The sequence below is a fragment of the Oncorhynchus kisutch genome, linkage group LG5, assembly GCF_002021735.2.
Source record: "Oncorhynchus kisutch isolate 150728-3 linkage group LG5, Okis_V2, whole genome shotgun sequence".
NCBI lineage: Eukaryota > Metazoa > Chordata > Actinopteri > Salmoniformes > Salmonidae > Oncorhynchus > Oncorhynchus kisutch.
In genome coordinates this window covers 42,891,787-42,908,913 of record NC_034178.2, presented here as the reverse complement: position 1 = coordinate 42,908,913, position 17,127 = coordinate 42,891,787, and the positions used below count along the sequence as shown (strand labels likewise).

Sequence of the window (17,127 nt, the reverse complement as noted above, 5' to 3'; positions counted from 1 at the left end):
CCCACTCTATGGAGACAGATGGGTAGAAGGGAAAAAGAAAGGGAAAAAGAGATCCAGACAAGCTTAGAGGTCAGGGTTCACAGCAGGGCCAGCCAATCCGAGGGAAGCAGAGAAGGTGGGATTAGGTTTCACTCCCGATGATGCTTTCTCCCTCTCTCCTTTCTTCTCTCTCTGACTCATCCTCTCAGAATCTTTCCCTCCTTCTCTCCCGCTCTCTGAAGCCTACAGCTGCTATCTGAGAGCGTCTTTCAGAAAGCATCATGATCCTTGTCTACATAGAAACTTTCCCCATAGAGAGAATGGAAATCCAATCCCTTCTGTAGTAGCCTGCCTTCTTCTATAGGGCAGCTTTTACAAGAGGCTACCTAACATGCTTTGCTGAAAGTCCTTGAGTAAATTCTTGGTGCAATCCGTCACTCGCTTGGCGAGGTTCGTGGACATCACTGATTTTGTTCCCCTGCTGTCACTAATGCAGGTCTGTTGTTAATTTCACTGCTTTAAAACAAACCATCTGTGTCTAACTGACAGCTCACTACACAGAAATACCTATGTTAACACTTTATTTGAATAGTCAGTCCATCTGTAGATGCTCTATCTATCAGTAACATTTCAACTAACTATCTTACCTTAGACTTAAGCCTAACCTTAACCCTTCCAAACTACCAATCAGTAGTGGGTTTAAGAGGTTAGATCCAGTGACCTCGCATTGACTATCACAGTCTAGTATTTAGCACATTAAACTACAGAGGAGGAATCTCACCCCAGTGAGCAGACAAGCTGCCGTCCAGCTGTTTTTGGGCCACGTCCCAAACTAAACAGCTAAAACTCAGAGCTTGCCCTCCCACTGTGCCCTCCACTTTAACCCTACATAGTGTACATACCTGGCCTGGCCCTGAAATCTACCTGGCTCTATCAATACATGTCAGCAAAGTAGAATGAAGTTGCCCCTAGATGCTGATCTTAGATGAGTTTTGCATTTAAAAACTTGAATGGTTAAGGTGAGGATTTGGGGAGGGTAGCTGAGATCTAGCTGATCCTAGATCTGTGGTTAATGGTAACTTGAACATGGAGCCTTTTACCTGTTGATGCCAGTGCTTCTCACCTGGCAAAGCCCTGGCACTAACACACACACTACACCCTTAACACCCTTAGTCCTACTGCAGACACTTTACACAACATGATCAGCACCAAGACAAATAGTGGCCTGATTGCTTCCCCATGTCCCATCTGTGTTCCGTTAGTGGTGACAGGAGAGCGCTGGAAGGTGAGGGGTTGGAGAAGGAGGTGGATGCCGACGGCTGCTTTTAAACAACGCAACTTTGCAGAGGGGGGTTTTGAAACATGCTATTGACCAGGCAGGGGCAATTACTGCTAATAGGCACTGTTGGCGGGACCGCTTTCCCCCATCAATAAATATTTTTGTTGGGACGGCCCGGAACAGTGTGGAGCAGAGCCGGAGCCAGAGAGATGCTCGCCCACAGTTCTGACATTCCAGATTGGAAGCATGCAGCATTTCAAAGTTGGCGAATAAAGAACCCTCTGACGTAACAGAGGAAATCCAGGAGTGATTTTGCTTAAAAGATTGTAGCCACAGTCTGAACCAGTAAACAGTGTGTGTGAGTGTGTGTGTGAGTGTGTGTGTGAGTGTGTGTGTGAGTGTGTGTGTTGTATTTTGTCGTTTACAGTGACACTGCTTCCGAATGCAAAACAAACTGTCCACTTAGTTTGATGTTTCTTTACTCCTGACAGTCTTTGGCCCTGCATCCTCTAATGTTATAACCCAGAACCAAATTGTCCCTAGACTCTGATCTAAATGCAGTTTGGGCTTTTCCCCCTCATGGTAAAGGTTAGGATTTGGGGATGGTAACCTGATCCTAGATTTGTGCCTGAGGACCACCTCTATACATCCGGGGATGTAGGTAGAGCCACCTGATTTAGCCCATAAACTCTGATCCCTAACCCCTAACTCCTGAAACCTAACCCTCCACCTGTTTGTAGTCAGACTGCTTGTACAGGCCACAACAGCCAACTGTTCCATGACAACAATATTCTGATTCACGTTCGTACTAGTACTGAATTGTCTTAGAGCGTTTTGAGCCAACATGGTGTCCAAGAAAATGATGTATCTCAATCAGAATAAGCCCAAAGTCTCTAGGGCTCTAGTCCAAACCGCAGGGTACCAATAGTGCTTGTGAGTTGGTGAAAAGTTTAGTATCTCTTTGTCTTTGTCTGTTCTGGTCTGTGTGTCTTAATACACTTCTAGTTTTAACCATTACCTATAGGATTATCATCATGAGGAGCACTAGTGCATTACAAATATTGAGATTGTATTTTATTCAACTCAAACTGCAACCATGACACAAAGACTCCCTCTCAACCGCTGGTGTGTAAAAATGATTCCCACTCTCACTCACACTTAGGCTCTGTCATCCTTCCCTCCACTGACTCTTCACCACCACTTACCCACAGCACCACCTTTTGGCCATCCTAAGCATAACAACAGGCTATAAAAACAGGTATTTATGCAATCATAGCCTCCAGTCGGTTCCAGTTCAAAGTTGAACTTATCACCCCCCCCCCCCCCAATACAGTATGTCATTTTTCTTTCTCTGTCCAGACATGCATTTAAGAAAACATGCATACACAGCTCCTCCCCTCCCTCTCTACCCCCTCTCCCTTTACCTACCCTCTACTTTTCTCTCCCCTCTCTCTCCTCTCTCCCTCCTCTCTCTCTCATCTTTCCTCTCTCTTTCCCTCTCTCTTTCCCTCTCTTTGCCTCTCTCCTTGACTCTTTCCTTGCCTCTATCCTTGCCTCTCTCCTTACCTCTTTCCTTGCCTCTATCCTTGCCTCTCTCCTTACCTCTTTCCTTGCCTCTCTCCTTACCTCTTTCCTTGCCTCTCTCCTTACCTCTTTCCTTGCCTCTCTCTCCCTTCCTCCTTGAACTGTCTACAGTTTACTGCTAGGATTCTTCCAAACAGCAGGACAATAACAAATGTTGTTGTCACCACAGATACACACTTCCATCCCTGAGCGTTTCCTGGGAGCATCTGGCTATTGTTGTCCGTACCTGCCATCTGCATGGCTTGAGAGATGCGGTCAATGGTCAGTGTGTGTAACGAGCTACCTAGTTTAAATATCTACAGTACCTCCACAGAAACATACCATTTGATTAACACTTAATAACACTTGGCTGATACGTTGGCTGATACGTTGGCTGATACATTGGCTGATACGTTGGCTGATACGTTGGTTGATACGTTGGCTGATACATTGGCTGATACGTTGGCTGATACGTTGGCTGATACGTTGGCTGATACGTTGGCTGATACATTGGCTGATACGTTGGCTGATACGTTGGCTGATACGTTGGCTGATACGTTGGCTGATACGTTGGCTGATACGTTGGCTGATACGTTGGCTGATACGTTGGCTGATACATTGGCTGATACGTTGGCTGATATGTTGGCTGATACGTTGGCTGATACGTTGGCTGATACATTGGCTGATACGTTGGCTGATATGTTGGCTGATACGTTGGCTGATACGTTGGCTGATACATTGGCTGATACGTTGGCTGATACGTTGGCTGATACGTTGGCTGATATGTTGGCTGATATGCACAGTAGAGAGACTGAGAGGCAGAAGGACACAGAGAAGAGCGGCTGCATCAACGACCTTCTTCAGTCGTGAGTTGCACATGTGTGTCAGGGCAGCAGCAACACAGCTAGTCTACACGCTAACCACCAAATACTACAATATCCACGCAAGCCACGAGCCAGCCAGCCATATATCATGGGTTAGAAGATGATGAATATTATATTATGAGGTTATTATTTGAAAGGAGCATTGAAGATAAATCAATCAGTGAGGTAAATGGAGCTAGCTAACAGCAGATTTACATCAATCATCAACGTCAATGATCTGTTTATAGCCCACCCTCTTTTCCTGAAGCCAGTCATTGCTTTGGAGGCACTGTAACTAGCTTCCAATGTGTGATGATGATGAGTGAGTGTGTTGGTGCAGAAATAAATAGGCCTATGCAAAATAAAATGCTACATTTGATGTGTTATGAATTTCGGGAGCATCTGACCCCTGAAAGGTCTGTGCATGGCCCTGCCTGTGGCACAAACACACACACACACGTCTCAGATAGATGCCTGACCAGGATCCTGCCTTCTCCTCTGTCTCTCCTCTGCCTCAGCCAGGCCAGATGTGGCCTCTTATCAGGAGATGGAAACTTGAGCTCTAATCATTATCATTTCCCCATGCTAGATTTATAGAGCAGTTGGGATTTATAGTCCACTCCTGAACGGCTGGAATAGGAGTGGGGAGCAGAGAGAGAGAGACTCACACACCACCATGTACTCTCTTTCCCATTATCGTGTACTATCTAGAACCTAAAAGGGTTCTTCAGCTGTCCCCATAGGAGAACCCTTTGAAGAACCCTTTCTGGTTCCAGGTAGAACCCTTTTGGTTCAGGTAGAACCCTTTTGGGTTGGAACCCAAAAGAGTTCTACCTGGAACCAAAAAAAAGTGTTCCTATGGAGATAGCTGAAAACCCCTTTTGGAGCAGTTTTTCTAAGAGTTTGGGGCTAGTCCTGCAGGCTTTAGCCACCTGCAAATTACAACTTAGTACTTGAAGAGTTAAGACTATGTTCCTTCAGCCCATTGTGTGTGTGTGTGTGTGTCAGGGGGAGGGCCGTACAGCCTCTAGTAGAAAGCCTTTAATCCTGGGGCTGTCAGGCCCAAACCCGGCTTGACGTCCCATTGATGTGTAACAGAACAAAACACAGGGCCCCTCACTAAGCCCCCGACCCGGGCCCCTCAGCCCCCAGCCACCCCGACAATACCACAGAGGAGGGCATTTTTCAGCCAGTACACAGTCACACACACACACACACTTAAATGCACACACGCAGGCACACACACAGGGGAGGGCATTCCTCAGCCCCTCATAGCCTTGTCTTAAAGGGGAAAAGGCAACCACTAAACAACACACATTCAGAGTAAATACATTACCATACACAACACAATTTTAATTCTCAAGGAAGGACTTTCCATTGGAGCAACAATATTTTTCCCCATATCATTTGTTTATAAATTCTCGACTGACAACAAAAGCCTACAATATACAGTTTATCCTTCGTTTTTGGTAATGATAAGGTGAGAAAGTTGTACTAAAATCTAAGTAAGATATTTATTCTAAGTTATAAGTAAGTCATTTATATTATTTACAATATTCTTCACAATTCTGAACTTAGTACTGTTTAGACATTAGCTTGGAGAAGTGTATATCTAGAACCTAATACAACAGAGGAAAAATCACACACACCCACCAACATCATCCATCCATCGTCCATCCATCGTCCATCCATCCACACACTTCCAAATGATGTAGGACGTACAGGACTAGTGTTTATGTGTGTGTGTGTGTGTGTGTGTGTGTGTGTGTGTGTGTGTGTGTGTGTGTGTGTGTGTGTGTGTGTGTGTGTGTGTGTGTGTGTGTGTGTGTGTGTGTGTGTGTGTGTGTGTGTGTGTGCGTGTGTGCGTGCGTGCGTGTGTGTGTGTGTACATGTGTACCACTGACCATCCATTAACAACACTGCTCCACGTCTACTCTTTCATATTCATGAGACACATATTTCTCTCCCACTTTCTCTCTCTCCATCCCTCTCCCTCACACACACAGCCACCCAATCGGTACAAATTAAAAGTAGGCCTTGGGTCAATTATCACGGGAGCTGGGGGTATGCTCATAAGAGAGCAGAGAAACAAGGTAGGGAGAGGTCATGGAACTGTGGTGCCATTGAGGAGGACTCAGGTAGAATAAATAGACACAAAAATACATACACTTCATTTCGGTTGAAAAGCAGCAGCGTTTTCACTGTGTGGGAAGGGGAGATAGAGAAAGAGAGAGAGAGACCTCTGTCTATGTTAAGCTATACTGTCTTATGTTTCCAGAAGGCCTACGCTTATGGTCCTGTGCCTTCCAAAGTGTGCACTTGTTCACTTCCTTTAAATGACTGCCATAAGAAAGAAATCCCTCAAGCCCATGTCTCCACCAATCCAATGCTTTTTTGATGTGTGGGAAATAACAAGTGTACACTTCAGGAGAAAGAAGATATTAAGATAGTAAGACATTTAAACGTGTTAACCCTCGCAAGGATAACGGCCCAAGCAACATCCCTAGCCGCGTCCTCAGAACATGCGCAGACCAGCTAGCTGGTGTCATCATTAAGTGCTTTGAGAGACTAGTCAAGGATCATATCACCATCACCTTACCTGTCACCCTAGACCCACTCCAATTTGCTTCCCGCCCTAATAGGTCCACAGACGATGCAATTGCCATCACACTGCACACTGCCCTATCCCATCTGGCCAAGAGGAATACCTATGTAAGAATGCTGTTCATTGACTATAGCTATGCATTCAACACCATAGTACCCTCCAAGCTCATCATTAAGCTTGAGGCCCTGGGTCTCAACCCCTGTGCATTTGGGTCCTGGACTTCCTGACGGGCCGCCCCCAGATGGTGAAGGTAGGAAACAATATCTCCACTTTGATGATCCTCAACCCTGGGGCCCCACAATGGTGCGTGCTCAGCCCCCTCCTGTACTCCCTGTTCACCCATGACTGCGTGGCCATGCACGCCTCCAACTCAATCATCAAGTTTGCAGACGACACAACAGTAGTAGGCTTGATTACCAACCACGACGAGACAGCCTACAGGGAGGAGGTGAGGGCTCTCAGAGTGTGGTGTCAGGAAAACAACCTCTCACTCAACGTCAACAAAACAAAGGAGATAATCGTGGACTTCGGGAAACAGCAGAGGGAGCACCCCCTCTGTACAAATCACAAACAAACTGAATTGGTCCACTCACACAGACAGTGTGGTGAAGAAGGCGCAACAGTTCCTCTTCAACCTCAGGAGGCTGAAGAAATGTGGCTTGTCACCTATAACCCTCACAACCTTTTACAGATGCACAATCGAGAGCATCCTGTCGGGCTGTATCACCGCCTGGTACGGCAACTGCACAGCACATCACAGGCCTCTCCAGAAGGTGATGAAGTCTGCCCAGCGCATCACCGGGGGCAAACTACCTGCCCTCCAGGACACCTACAGCACCCGATGTCACAGGAAGGCCAAATAGATCATCAAGGACAACAACCACCCAGGCCACTGCCTGTTCACTCCGCTGCCATCCAGAAGGCGAGGTCAATACAGGTGCATCAAAGCTGGGACCGAGAGACTGAAAAACAGCTTCTATCTCGAGTCCATCAAAATGCTAAACAGCCAACACTAACACAGAGAGGCTGCTGCCTACAGACTTGAAATCATTGGCCATTTTAATAAATGGATCACTAGTCACTTTAATAAGGCCACTTTAATAATGTTTACATATGTTTACATTACTCATCTCATATGTATATACTGTGTTTTATACCATCTATTGCATCTTGCCTATGCTGCTCTGTCATTGCTCATCCATATATTTATATATTCTTATTCCATTCCTTAGATTTGTGTGCATTAGGGAGTTGTTGTGTAATTATTAGATTTCTTGTTAGATACTGCTGCACTGTCGAAACTAGATGTACAAGCATTTCGCTACACTCGCATTAACATCTGCTAACCATGTGTATGTGACCAATACAATTTGATTTGATATTATTGAGATGCATCCATTGACCCAGAAACAGCTTCTTTTAATCCTACACAGCTCAGTATACTTCACTTTCTCAACAGCCATATTGTTCTTAGTTCTGGCCTCGCACAGTTTGGTCATTTCATGAATTCATGTTCCCCCTTATTGCATCGATTGTATTGTCTTCAGCTATTATGCTGAACATTAATTAACGACAGTATATATAACTTTATCAACAAAGTCATTTTCTAACTAATATCATGGATATTTTGGTTGGAGTCATTTATTTCACGTTAGGCCATAGGCCTAGGCTAAAAGTTAGGTTGGTTTCACCGTGCTCTCACACAAGCTTTTGGTTTATGAAACTTTATTTAGCACTTACTTTACATGAACTGCTAAATACTATACATTTTGCAGTCATTACAAGTCATGTTTCTTCCTAGGTATTGGCCTTTCTAGGGAGTTTTTCCTAGCCACCGTGCTTCTACACCTGCATTGCTTGCTGTTTGGGGTTTTAGGCTGGGTTTCTGTACAGCACTTTGAGATATCAGCTGATGTGCGAAGGGCTATATAAATAAATTTGATTTGATTTGATTTGATGTTAAAATTCGCTAGCTAGCTAACCAACAACTGTACAGATGTAATTGAGAGACAACAAGTGCTCATTGTGAAAATGTATTTATGTTTTCCATAAATATGGAAGACGGAATATAGTTTACATGTTGTCAACAATCTAAGCCAACACCTTCTGTTTTCTCCCATAATTGTGCATGTGTCGGTATTGTTGCTAAACAACCAACCCGTCTATTGAGGGGATTTGATTAACCCGGGCCTGCCCCGGGTTATTGCGTTCGTTTTAGAACCGGGCTGCTTCCCGGGCGTGAGCCAGGTGCTCCGTTTTGGTTGACGGCAAAGACGGCTCAAAATAAAAGTGATGTACACTACCGTTTAAAAGTTTGGGGTCACTTAGAAATGTCCTTGTTTTTGAAAGAAAAACACGTTTTTTTTGTCCATTAAAATAACATCAAATTGATCATAAATACAGTATATACATTGTTAATGCTATAAATGACTATTATAGCTGGAAACGGCAGATTTTTTTAATGGAATATCTACATAGGCGTACAGAGGCCCATTATCAGCAACCATCACTCCGGTGTTCCAATGCCACATTGTGTTAGCTAATCCAAGTTTATCATTTATAAAGGATAATAGATCATTAGAAATCCCTTTTGCAATTATGTTAGCACAGCTGAAAACCGTTGTCCTGATCAAAGAAGAAATAAAACTGTCCTTCTTTAGACTAGTTGAGTATATAGAGCATCAGCATTTGTGGGTTCGATTACAGGCTCAAAATGGCAAGAAACAAATAACTTTCTTCGAAAATTCATCAGTCTATTCTTGTTCTGAGAAATGAAGGCTATTCCATGCGAGACATTGCCAAGAAACTGAAGATCTCATACAACGCTGTGTACTAATCCCTTTACAGAACAGCGCAAACTGGCGCTAACCAGAATAGAAAGAGGAGTGTGAGGCCCCGGTGCACAACTGAGCAAGAGGACAAGTACATTAGTTTCTAGTTTGAGAAACAGATGCTTCACAAGTCCTCAACTGGCAGCTTCATTAAATAGTACCCGCAAAACACCAGTCTCAACGTCAACAGTGAAGGGGCGACTCTGGGATGCTGGCCTTCTAGGCAGAGTTGCAAAGTTATCAGACTTGCCAATAAAAATAAAAGATTAAGATGGGCAAAAGAACACAAACACTGAACAGAGGAACTCTGCCAAGTGTGACAAAACCTCACATTTTTGATATGCCACACCTGTTACATGTTGTGTTTATATTTTTGTTCAGTGTAAATAATAATCTTGAAGTGCAGTGTAATTTGAAATAGCTGATGAAACGTTTTAAATCGATATGGGTCTATCTGAAGAAATCATTCCGCTGATATCCTCCATGCCTGTGTCATCTTGTGGTGGTCAAGAAACTTACGCAGTCTTTGCGCTCACATTAACAATAGTTGTCTGGGCTATAATGCGACATAATTAAATACTACATTTTGGCAAGTGTTCCAGTTTAGCGTCTCGTTCTTGCCCGTTTAAAACGTTTGTTTTTTAAACTATTAGCTACAGCTCTTGATTAAATAATTGCAATGATAATGGCCATACATTCTGCCTAGACAAAGGTCGCCTTTAGTTTGGAGGAGTATTATTCACATTCAAAACAGTAACAAGTTTTAATCAAACACGCCAAAGGCACGGAGGAAGAGAGGGCATTTCTATGGTCGCACCTCTCCCGCTGCTGCTCCAGTTCCCCGGTGGATGGTGGTTCTTGCCGCCACCGGACTTGATAAATACGTTTGATGCTGGTTGTTTGCCCAATGAAACCAAGCCTTTAGTGTTCGGGGCGATAAGGACCGCATCAGAGCAAAGGATGCTTTATCCCTAACCGCTTCATTAGAGCTCTCTGATTCCCACATTAGTTTATAGTAAGAAACAACTTTTATCACGCGACGTAATCAGCGGGCCCAGAAGAATAGAACATACGGACTATGTGAAGTTGTTCCATTTGTCTTATGTCTTGTTTGGGTAACAATATATGGCTCAGCACAATACCAGACTTCATCATACAGTCATACCAGCAACCATGTGGTAAATAGTGTGTTCATCTTCATTCCAAAACTCAATTTCGAAATTAGGGGAAGCTTTTATCAAGAGTAGGCTATAGACCAACATAGTGTTTTTATAATTCTTACTATAAGGGATTACAGTTTTCCAATGCCTATAGGCGAATTATTTTGTACAAACCACTCCATGTTGTGCTTCATGTTTAAATGATCATATTATCACTATTGAAATGAATTTCGTTCAATTATTCAGAAGTTAATTTAAGCACTGGACTCAATGTAAGTTTCTTTTTTTTCCAAAGCAATAGAAAGGTTTCTTCTTAATATGAATAATTTCAAGTGCTTATTATTCGAAATTGCTCACGAAATCGGATTCATTGAGTGAATCTTTATCATGCATTAACACCGTTAGATATTACTGTGCACGTTAGGCCTATGACACTGTATATTAATGGACGGATTATCAAGAGCTGGTTATGTTCGAGGGCACGGGCTTTCAGCTTTACGCAGCTTCCACATCAATGTCATGTGTGGAGTTGGTCACAGGGGTGACCTATCCCAGTTAATAACCAGAGGATGTAACCGTTTTTAGCTTCACCAAACCACACGTATGCCTACTGGACTATGAGCGCATAGAGTCATTACACCTGCCTTTCAACGGCAGAAAACGTCAAGGTGAGCTCATGACATTGCAGAACATGGAGTAAAAATAATAAAACGCTTTGTGTTGTCATTTATGGTTGACGAATTTGGTTTTGTCGTTTAATTTAATCAGTAAACTAGGAAACGTGTGATGGTTCCGTATTTTACCGTTTACATCGTCACACTCACAGGTTGAAATAGACGAAGAAAACGTCAAAACAAGCCCGAGGCCAACGGCAGGCTAATCAGAACAATTTAGTGGGCTTTCAATTATCGGTTGCCTAGTTCAAATTCACTGAGATTTACATATACATAAATACTACATCACTCAATTGATTCTCTACGCAATTCGTTCATCGCAGTGCTCTAGGCCTATGCGTAGTATAATACCTATAGGCTACACATTGGTCTATGAGCATAACATTTTTAGTAGCCTATAGCAAAAATTATTGTGACTTAGCCTAGTATGCCTTTGCTGCATATTGTGTATTTTCACGAATAAGACAATCACGCCAACCCATTATAATGGAATCGGATGTTGTTTTACTGTACAATATATTAGGCCTAGATACTATTCAATAAAAGCCACATTGACTGACTGATAGTTTTACCTAATGGCTTTTTCAGTCTGTAAACGGCTTGTAAATTGTATGATTGCGTCCCCTGGTGGTGATCTAGCAAACTACACCACAGATCGTAGCAGGCAAGTGCAGCATGCTGCACCTTTTTAGCACATCTGGTTGAACTTAGTCACACACATCCTCAATTGTCAAGTCTTTGTTATACATTTCATGTGCATGTAGACCAGTTTGATTGAATGATTGCAGTTATATGTCTCTGCAAAAATTGTGAAACAATGCATTATAAACTAAATTGAATACATTATTTAAACATTATACAGAATAAAGGTCCTAAGTCTTGTCCCTTCCTTATCCCTGTCCCTTCCCTGATCCCTGCCCCTCCCCCTCCCCCTCCCCTGATCCCTGTCCCTTCCCTGATCCCTGCCCCTCTCCTGATCCCTGCCCCTCCCCTGATCCCTGTCCCTCCCCTGCAGATCCCTGTTCTTCCTCTGCAGGTCCCTGGTCATGCTCCTCCTGAGGAGTTGCTTCAGCCTCCTCGAGGAAGGTACGAAAGTGCTCTTCTGTGTTGAGCTCAGGTTTCTTCAGCAGCAGGTGACATTTTGGCAGATAGTAGGCCGCCATCAGCCCCATGTTACTGAGCAAACTAACAGATACATGAACGATGGAGCGGTCTTTGTCATTCAGACCGGTGTAGATGGGGATGAAGACCACCCAAACCACGCAGTAGGTCAGGGTGGAGAAGGTGATATCTCTGGCCAGGTTGTACTGTCGAACGCTCTTCACAGACATGAAGGTGCACATGAAGGATGTGAGGGCGAGGAGGCCATTGAAGCCCTGCATCAGGCCCAGACCTAAAATGGGTTCCACAGGGCATCGCAGGAACTTCCTCACAAAGGTCACCTTCATCTTGGCCAGGTACTGGGATAGAGAGGGCCCTTCCTGGACATAGTACCCACAGATCCCTGCCTGCACTCCACAGCAGGCCAATACTAGCAGACAGCCTCCAGGGCCTCTCAGTGTATCCAGATGAAAAGGAGCCTTGCCAGGGAATTCTGTCACGTACACAATCTGAGGGAGGACAGAGAATGAGCTACTCCAGGATTCATGATACTCTGTGTCTTCCTCGCTCATATTCATCCAAATGTCTCCTGAACTGTTGGATTTTTTTAATCAAAGAAAACCTATTTAGCTATATAATATCTCCATGATTCATGTCTGTTTTGTGTTCCACACGTCTAGGCCTTACCTGCAGTGAGATGGCTAGGATGGTGGACAGGGTGACCGTTTGGAAAATAGAGCTGAGGGGCATCTGCAGACGACACACCAGCTCCCCCGGCTGGCCCAGGAACAGCAGCAGGCAGGCACAGCCCCCCATCAGGCTGAGGAGGGCCACCCCACCCAGGGCCCCCCCAGAGGCTCTCACCAGTGGAGACCCCCGGTGCTGCAGGAGAAGGACCCCCACAGCCCCCTGACAGACCAGCAGCACCAGCATGGCCAGCAGCAACCCCAGGGACTCAGGCTGGCTCCAGGTCAGGAAGTCAAAGGTAGGCTCGGTGCAGTTGGTGCTACGTGCCAGGGACCACTGGCCCTCTAGACACTGGGTACACTGGATGTCCACTTGGAGACAGAGAGGGAGCAGAGGCGTGGTTAGAATAATAGAATGATACCAGATAAGAGTAGAAAATCTTATAAGACCACCACTCACATCTTTCAATTTTGTCAATTTATTGGGCATTTTTTAAACACAATGTTGGCAGTGTGTGACAAAGGTGTAAAGCTGTTAGTCTGTTCATCTGTTATTTTCAGCATGTTGCTCAAGGAAAATATCAAAGAAATCTACAAAACCAAATCACAAGAGTGATGGCCTTTTTAATGCCCAGATTGATGGATGTAATTTCTGTGAGTGTGAATCACCCACTTGTGCCATTCTGGAAGGTGCCCGGTAAACATTCAATACAGTCATAGCAGCAGGAATGGAAACCTTTCACTCTGCGCACCTGGCCAGGGCCACACTCAGAGGAACAGGTAGACTCAGGGGCCTGCAGCAGAGGTGGGGTCAGAGAGGATGTGGTGGTCAACACCACAGGAGGCTGCTGAAGGGAGGATGGCTCATAATAACGGCCGGAACGGAGCGAATGGAATGGCATCAAACACACAAAAACCATGTTGTTGTTTTTTTTATACAATTCCACAAATTCCGCTCCAGCCATTACCACGAGCCTGTCCTCCCCAATTAAGGTGCCACCAACCTCCTGTGGTAAACACACTTAAATTAAGACTTTTTTATGTCAAACATTTGAGCAGCTTTAACCAATAGTGGTGAAAATTGAGTTTGGTGCATAAAAGGAAAATGCAATCTACTCTAGCTACTCTAGTTACCACTTTGTGGAGCATAGCTGGCACATTAAAAAGGCTTAATCCCAGAGGTAAAAATGTGAAAAGCCAATCAAATCCAACATTATGTTTGATGAGGAGATGGGGCGGCGATTACCTTAGTACTGCCTGTATGCCATTGGATGAGGTTGTTGTTAATTGACAGGTTCTTATAGAAGGTGCCGACATCTTTGAAACTCAGACTGTTGTTTCTCCAGACCCACTGTAGTACGTTGTAGCCAATGTTTGGGTTTCCATTACTGTCAAACTCAAAATGACTTCCATTTAGACTGAAGTTTACCTTCTTCAGCACCTCCAACAGCTGCAGGGGGAGAGTGTTGTTCATTACATTTGTAAAAGTATCCTTGCACAGTCTCACATAATCATTATCTGGAGAGAAAAAAAGTAACTGTGAGGGAGAATGTACCTGCCAGGGATAGACTTTGATTTTAGGGCCTCTCGGGCAACTATTGGCATTGCACCCGAGCAGATTGTGCAGTGCGTGTGCAACGCTGTAGATGGCAGCATAGACACTGAAAGCTGACCTCAGCAGTATGGGCTCTGTCACTAGACGTACGTTGTCTGGGGACAGGTTCCAGCAGTCTGGGCACTGGTTCATACCACGGGTTGACTCTGTATCTGGTGAGGGCTGCCTGGCCCTCTCCTCTCTGATCCTGGAGAAGAGTTCACTGGTGTAGGGTGTGAGCAGGGCCAGGGTCTGGCTCTGGACTGCGAAGGCAATGATAGTGCCCACAGTGTGGATGTTTGGGAGAGTTGATACGTCTTTGTGCAGGGCCCACGCATCGCTGGCCACCCACACACCTGTCAGATTCCTCCTGATCACCTGATCACAAACAGCATGTTGGTATCGTAGCAATGGTCATTGAAATTGTTAAAATGTTTGTTAAAACTATTGTAATAAATGAAATAGTTGGAAAATTGATTAAGAAACTCCAAACTTTTCAATTTTTTTTATAATCTATCAGATATTGACTGAATTATATCACATGCACGTTGCTACTTACAGACAAATGTTCTAATCTGAATTTAGATACTGTAAATGAGTTGCATTAATGTACTTTAAAAACAGTCAAACCAATGGCTGCATAAAGCTTTTTGAAAAGCTTGTGAGATTTTGTTTTACAATTTTGTCGGTCTCCAGAACTCTTAAGTGGCTTGCTATCTCACTGACCTCAGTGAAGAAGGCTCTGGCAGGCTGGGAGAGGGAAAAGACCACCACCACTCCCACCTTGGCCTCTGCGATGCGGTCCAGGATATCTCTGACCACTGGCTGTGGGTCACGGTACATAGGGATTAACCCCTCGTAGCCCACACAGATGGAGCTCTTTGCTGCCAGGGTGGAGAACTGGCGCTGGCCCTGGCGTCCGTACTCATCCTCACTGCCCACCACGGCCACCCAGTTCCACTGGAAACTGCTCAGCAGATACACCATGGCCTCCACCTGCCTCTTGTCACTGGGCACGGTGCGTAGGAACGATGGGTACATACTCTTGTCACTGAACATGTCACTAGTTGCGAGGTAGCTGATCTACAGAGGACAGAGGGATGATGGTAATGAGACATAAGTAGCAACGGTAGATACAAAAAGCAATTATGTCTCCACTGCAGTTGTATCTCACATTTTCATCTGTGTTCCACCACAGCACACAGTTCAATCAAAATCATATTTGAGGGATTGTCAAACAATGGACAAATTGGAAATCTTCATTTTGCATCACATTATATGAGGATGACATTGTTTGCATTGAAAGATAGCATTCCATCATGTGACCATACTAACCTGTGGTATGAGGAAGAATCCCAATAGTTTTCCTATGACTGAGACCATCTCTGAGGTGGATGGGCCGATGACAGCCGCCACACGGGTCACATAGTCTGTGTAGTTACACATGACGGCCAGCTCTCGGTTGGAGTCCTCAGTGAGGAAGAGGAGTGTGGGCTTCACGATGACGGCAGACTGCTTGCAGGTGTCGAAGATCTCATAGCCCAGCCTGATGCCAGGGAGTAGGGTGGAGTTGGCGTTGATCTCATCCACTGTGTACTTCATCACAAGGGCCATACCTAGCCCATGCTCATTAATCCTGCCAGGCGAAGCACAGACAGGGAGGGGCTGTTACTGCTGTGCTATAATTCAATAATTCAAATCATTTAAACGAATGAGAAGCAAGCACTAATTCCAATGAGATATGCAGAATCGGCTAATATGATTACAGTATGAAGACACTTGACATAGGGCAAAAATCATATTCAGCAAAAAGAATCTTGAGTTACTGTACCTGTCACAGCTAATGTTGTCCGGCTTCACTCTGTGGCTCAGGTTGCTGGTGAGCTCGTTGATGGGGAAGAGCCCCCCGAGGAGGATGTCTCCCGAAGAGTTAAACAGGTTGGTAGTGATGTTCTGGAACCATGGTGGAGAGCTCTGACTATGCCCTGCTCCTAACACCCAGCATAGAACCAGCAGTCTTAATGGCACCGCCATGCTGCTGAGAGCAGGTAGAGGCAGGCTAGGGGTCATGGCAAACATCAGAGAGAACTTAAAGCAGGCATCGGCGAATGCCAGTGTAGAAAGATGCATTGAGAGAAAGAGAGAGGGTCAGAGGGAAAGAAAAAGAAGGGACAGAGGCCAGGAGAAAGTCATTTCGCCATACAACCAGTAATGGAGAAACTCACCTGTACTAGTACCTTCACAGCCCAGCGAGTCGATGGGGAGAGCTGTACTCTCCGTCTGTCTGTACCTCCTGTGTCGCCTGTGTTTTGATGGGTAGTGAATAAAGTACTTCGGATCAGGCTGCCCTGTACCAGAGTAGAAGTCTCTGTTGCTTTCAACATGACGCCGGAGGTGTATTTACATTTGTGGTACGCCTGAAGATGTTTGAAACAAGGCACCAACATATGGAAATTACCAGGCGACAGGTTCTTGTCAGACACTTCCAGAGTATTTTCCTGACATTTGCTTGTGGTTGGCTGATTAGGCCTTGTCAGTATTGTGCGTGGTTACGGGAGGTTAGACGAGACGAGCGCTTTAATACCACATGCCTGATGTGCACAGTTTTTTTTTTTTACCTTTATTTTACTAGGCAAGTCAGTTAAGAACAAATTCTTACTTTCAATGACGGCCTAGGAACTGTGGGTTAACTGCCTGTTCAGGGGCAGAACGGATTTGTACCTTGTCAGCTCGGGGGTTTGAACTTGCAACCTTCCGGTTACTAGTCCAACGCTCTAACCACTAGGCTACCC

General features: G+C 44.8%; 1 protein-coding gene across 1 annotated transcript; it reads right to left on the bottom strand.

Annotated features, from left to right (window-relative positions):
- Nucleotides 1-9,452: 9,452 nt before the first annotated feature.
- Nucleotides 9,453-16,369, bottom strand: LOC109891542 (taste receptor type 1 member 3-like). Its single transcript, XM_020484091.2, has 8 exons — nucleotides 16,167-16,369; nucleotides 15,671-15,971; nucleotides 15,062-15,418; nucleotides 14,297-14,713; nucleotides 13,988-14,191; nucleotides 13,415-13,535; nucleotides 12,743-13,113; nucleotides 9,453-12,564 (listed from the first exon to the last, which is right to left on the bottom strand). Exons 1-8 carry the CDS (start codon nucleotides 16,367-16,369, stop codon nucleotides 11,845-11,847), a joined length of 2,694 nt encoding a protein of 897 aa, XP_020339680.1. The 3' UTR covers nucleotides 9,453-11,844.
- Between the last annotated feature and the right edge of the window lie 758 nt (nucleotides 16,370-17,127).

What these genes read in the sequence shown, in the direction of transcription:
- LOC109891542 (XM_020484091.2), bottom strand. Translation starts at nt 16,369, where the DNA reads ATGGCGGTGCCATTAAGACTGCTGGTTCTATGCTGGGTGTTAGGAGCA. An exon ending in GACAACATTAGCTGTGACAG is followed by an intron (nt 15,972 to 16,166) that starts GTACAGTAACTC and finishes TTCGCCTGGCAG; the next exon opens with GATTAATGAGCATGGGCTAG. An exon ending in TCAAAGTCTATCCCTGGCAG is followed by an intron (nt 14,192 to 14,296) that starts GTACATTCTCCC and finishes CTCCCCCTGCAG; the next exon opens with CTGTTGGAGGTGCTGAAGAA.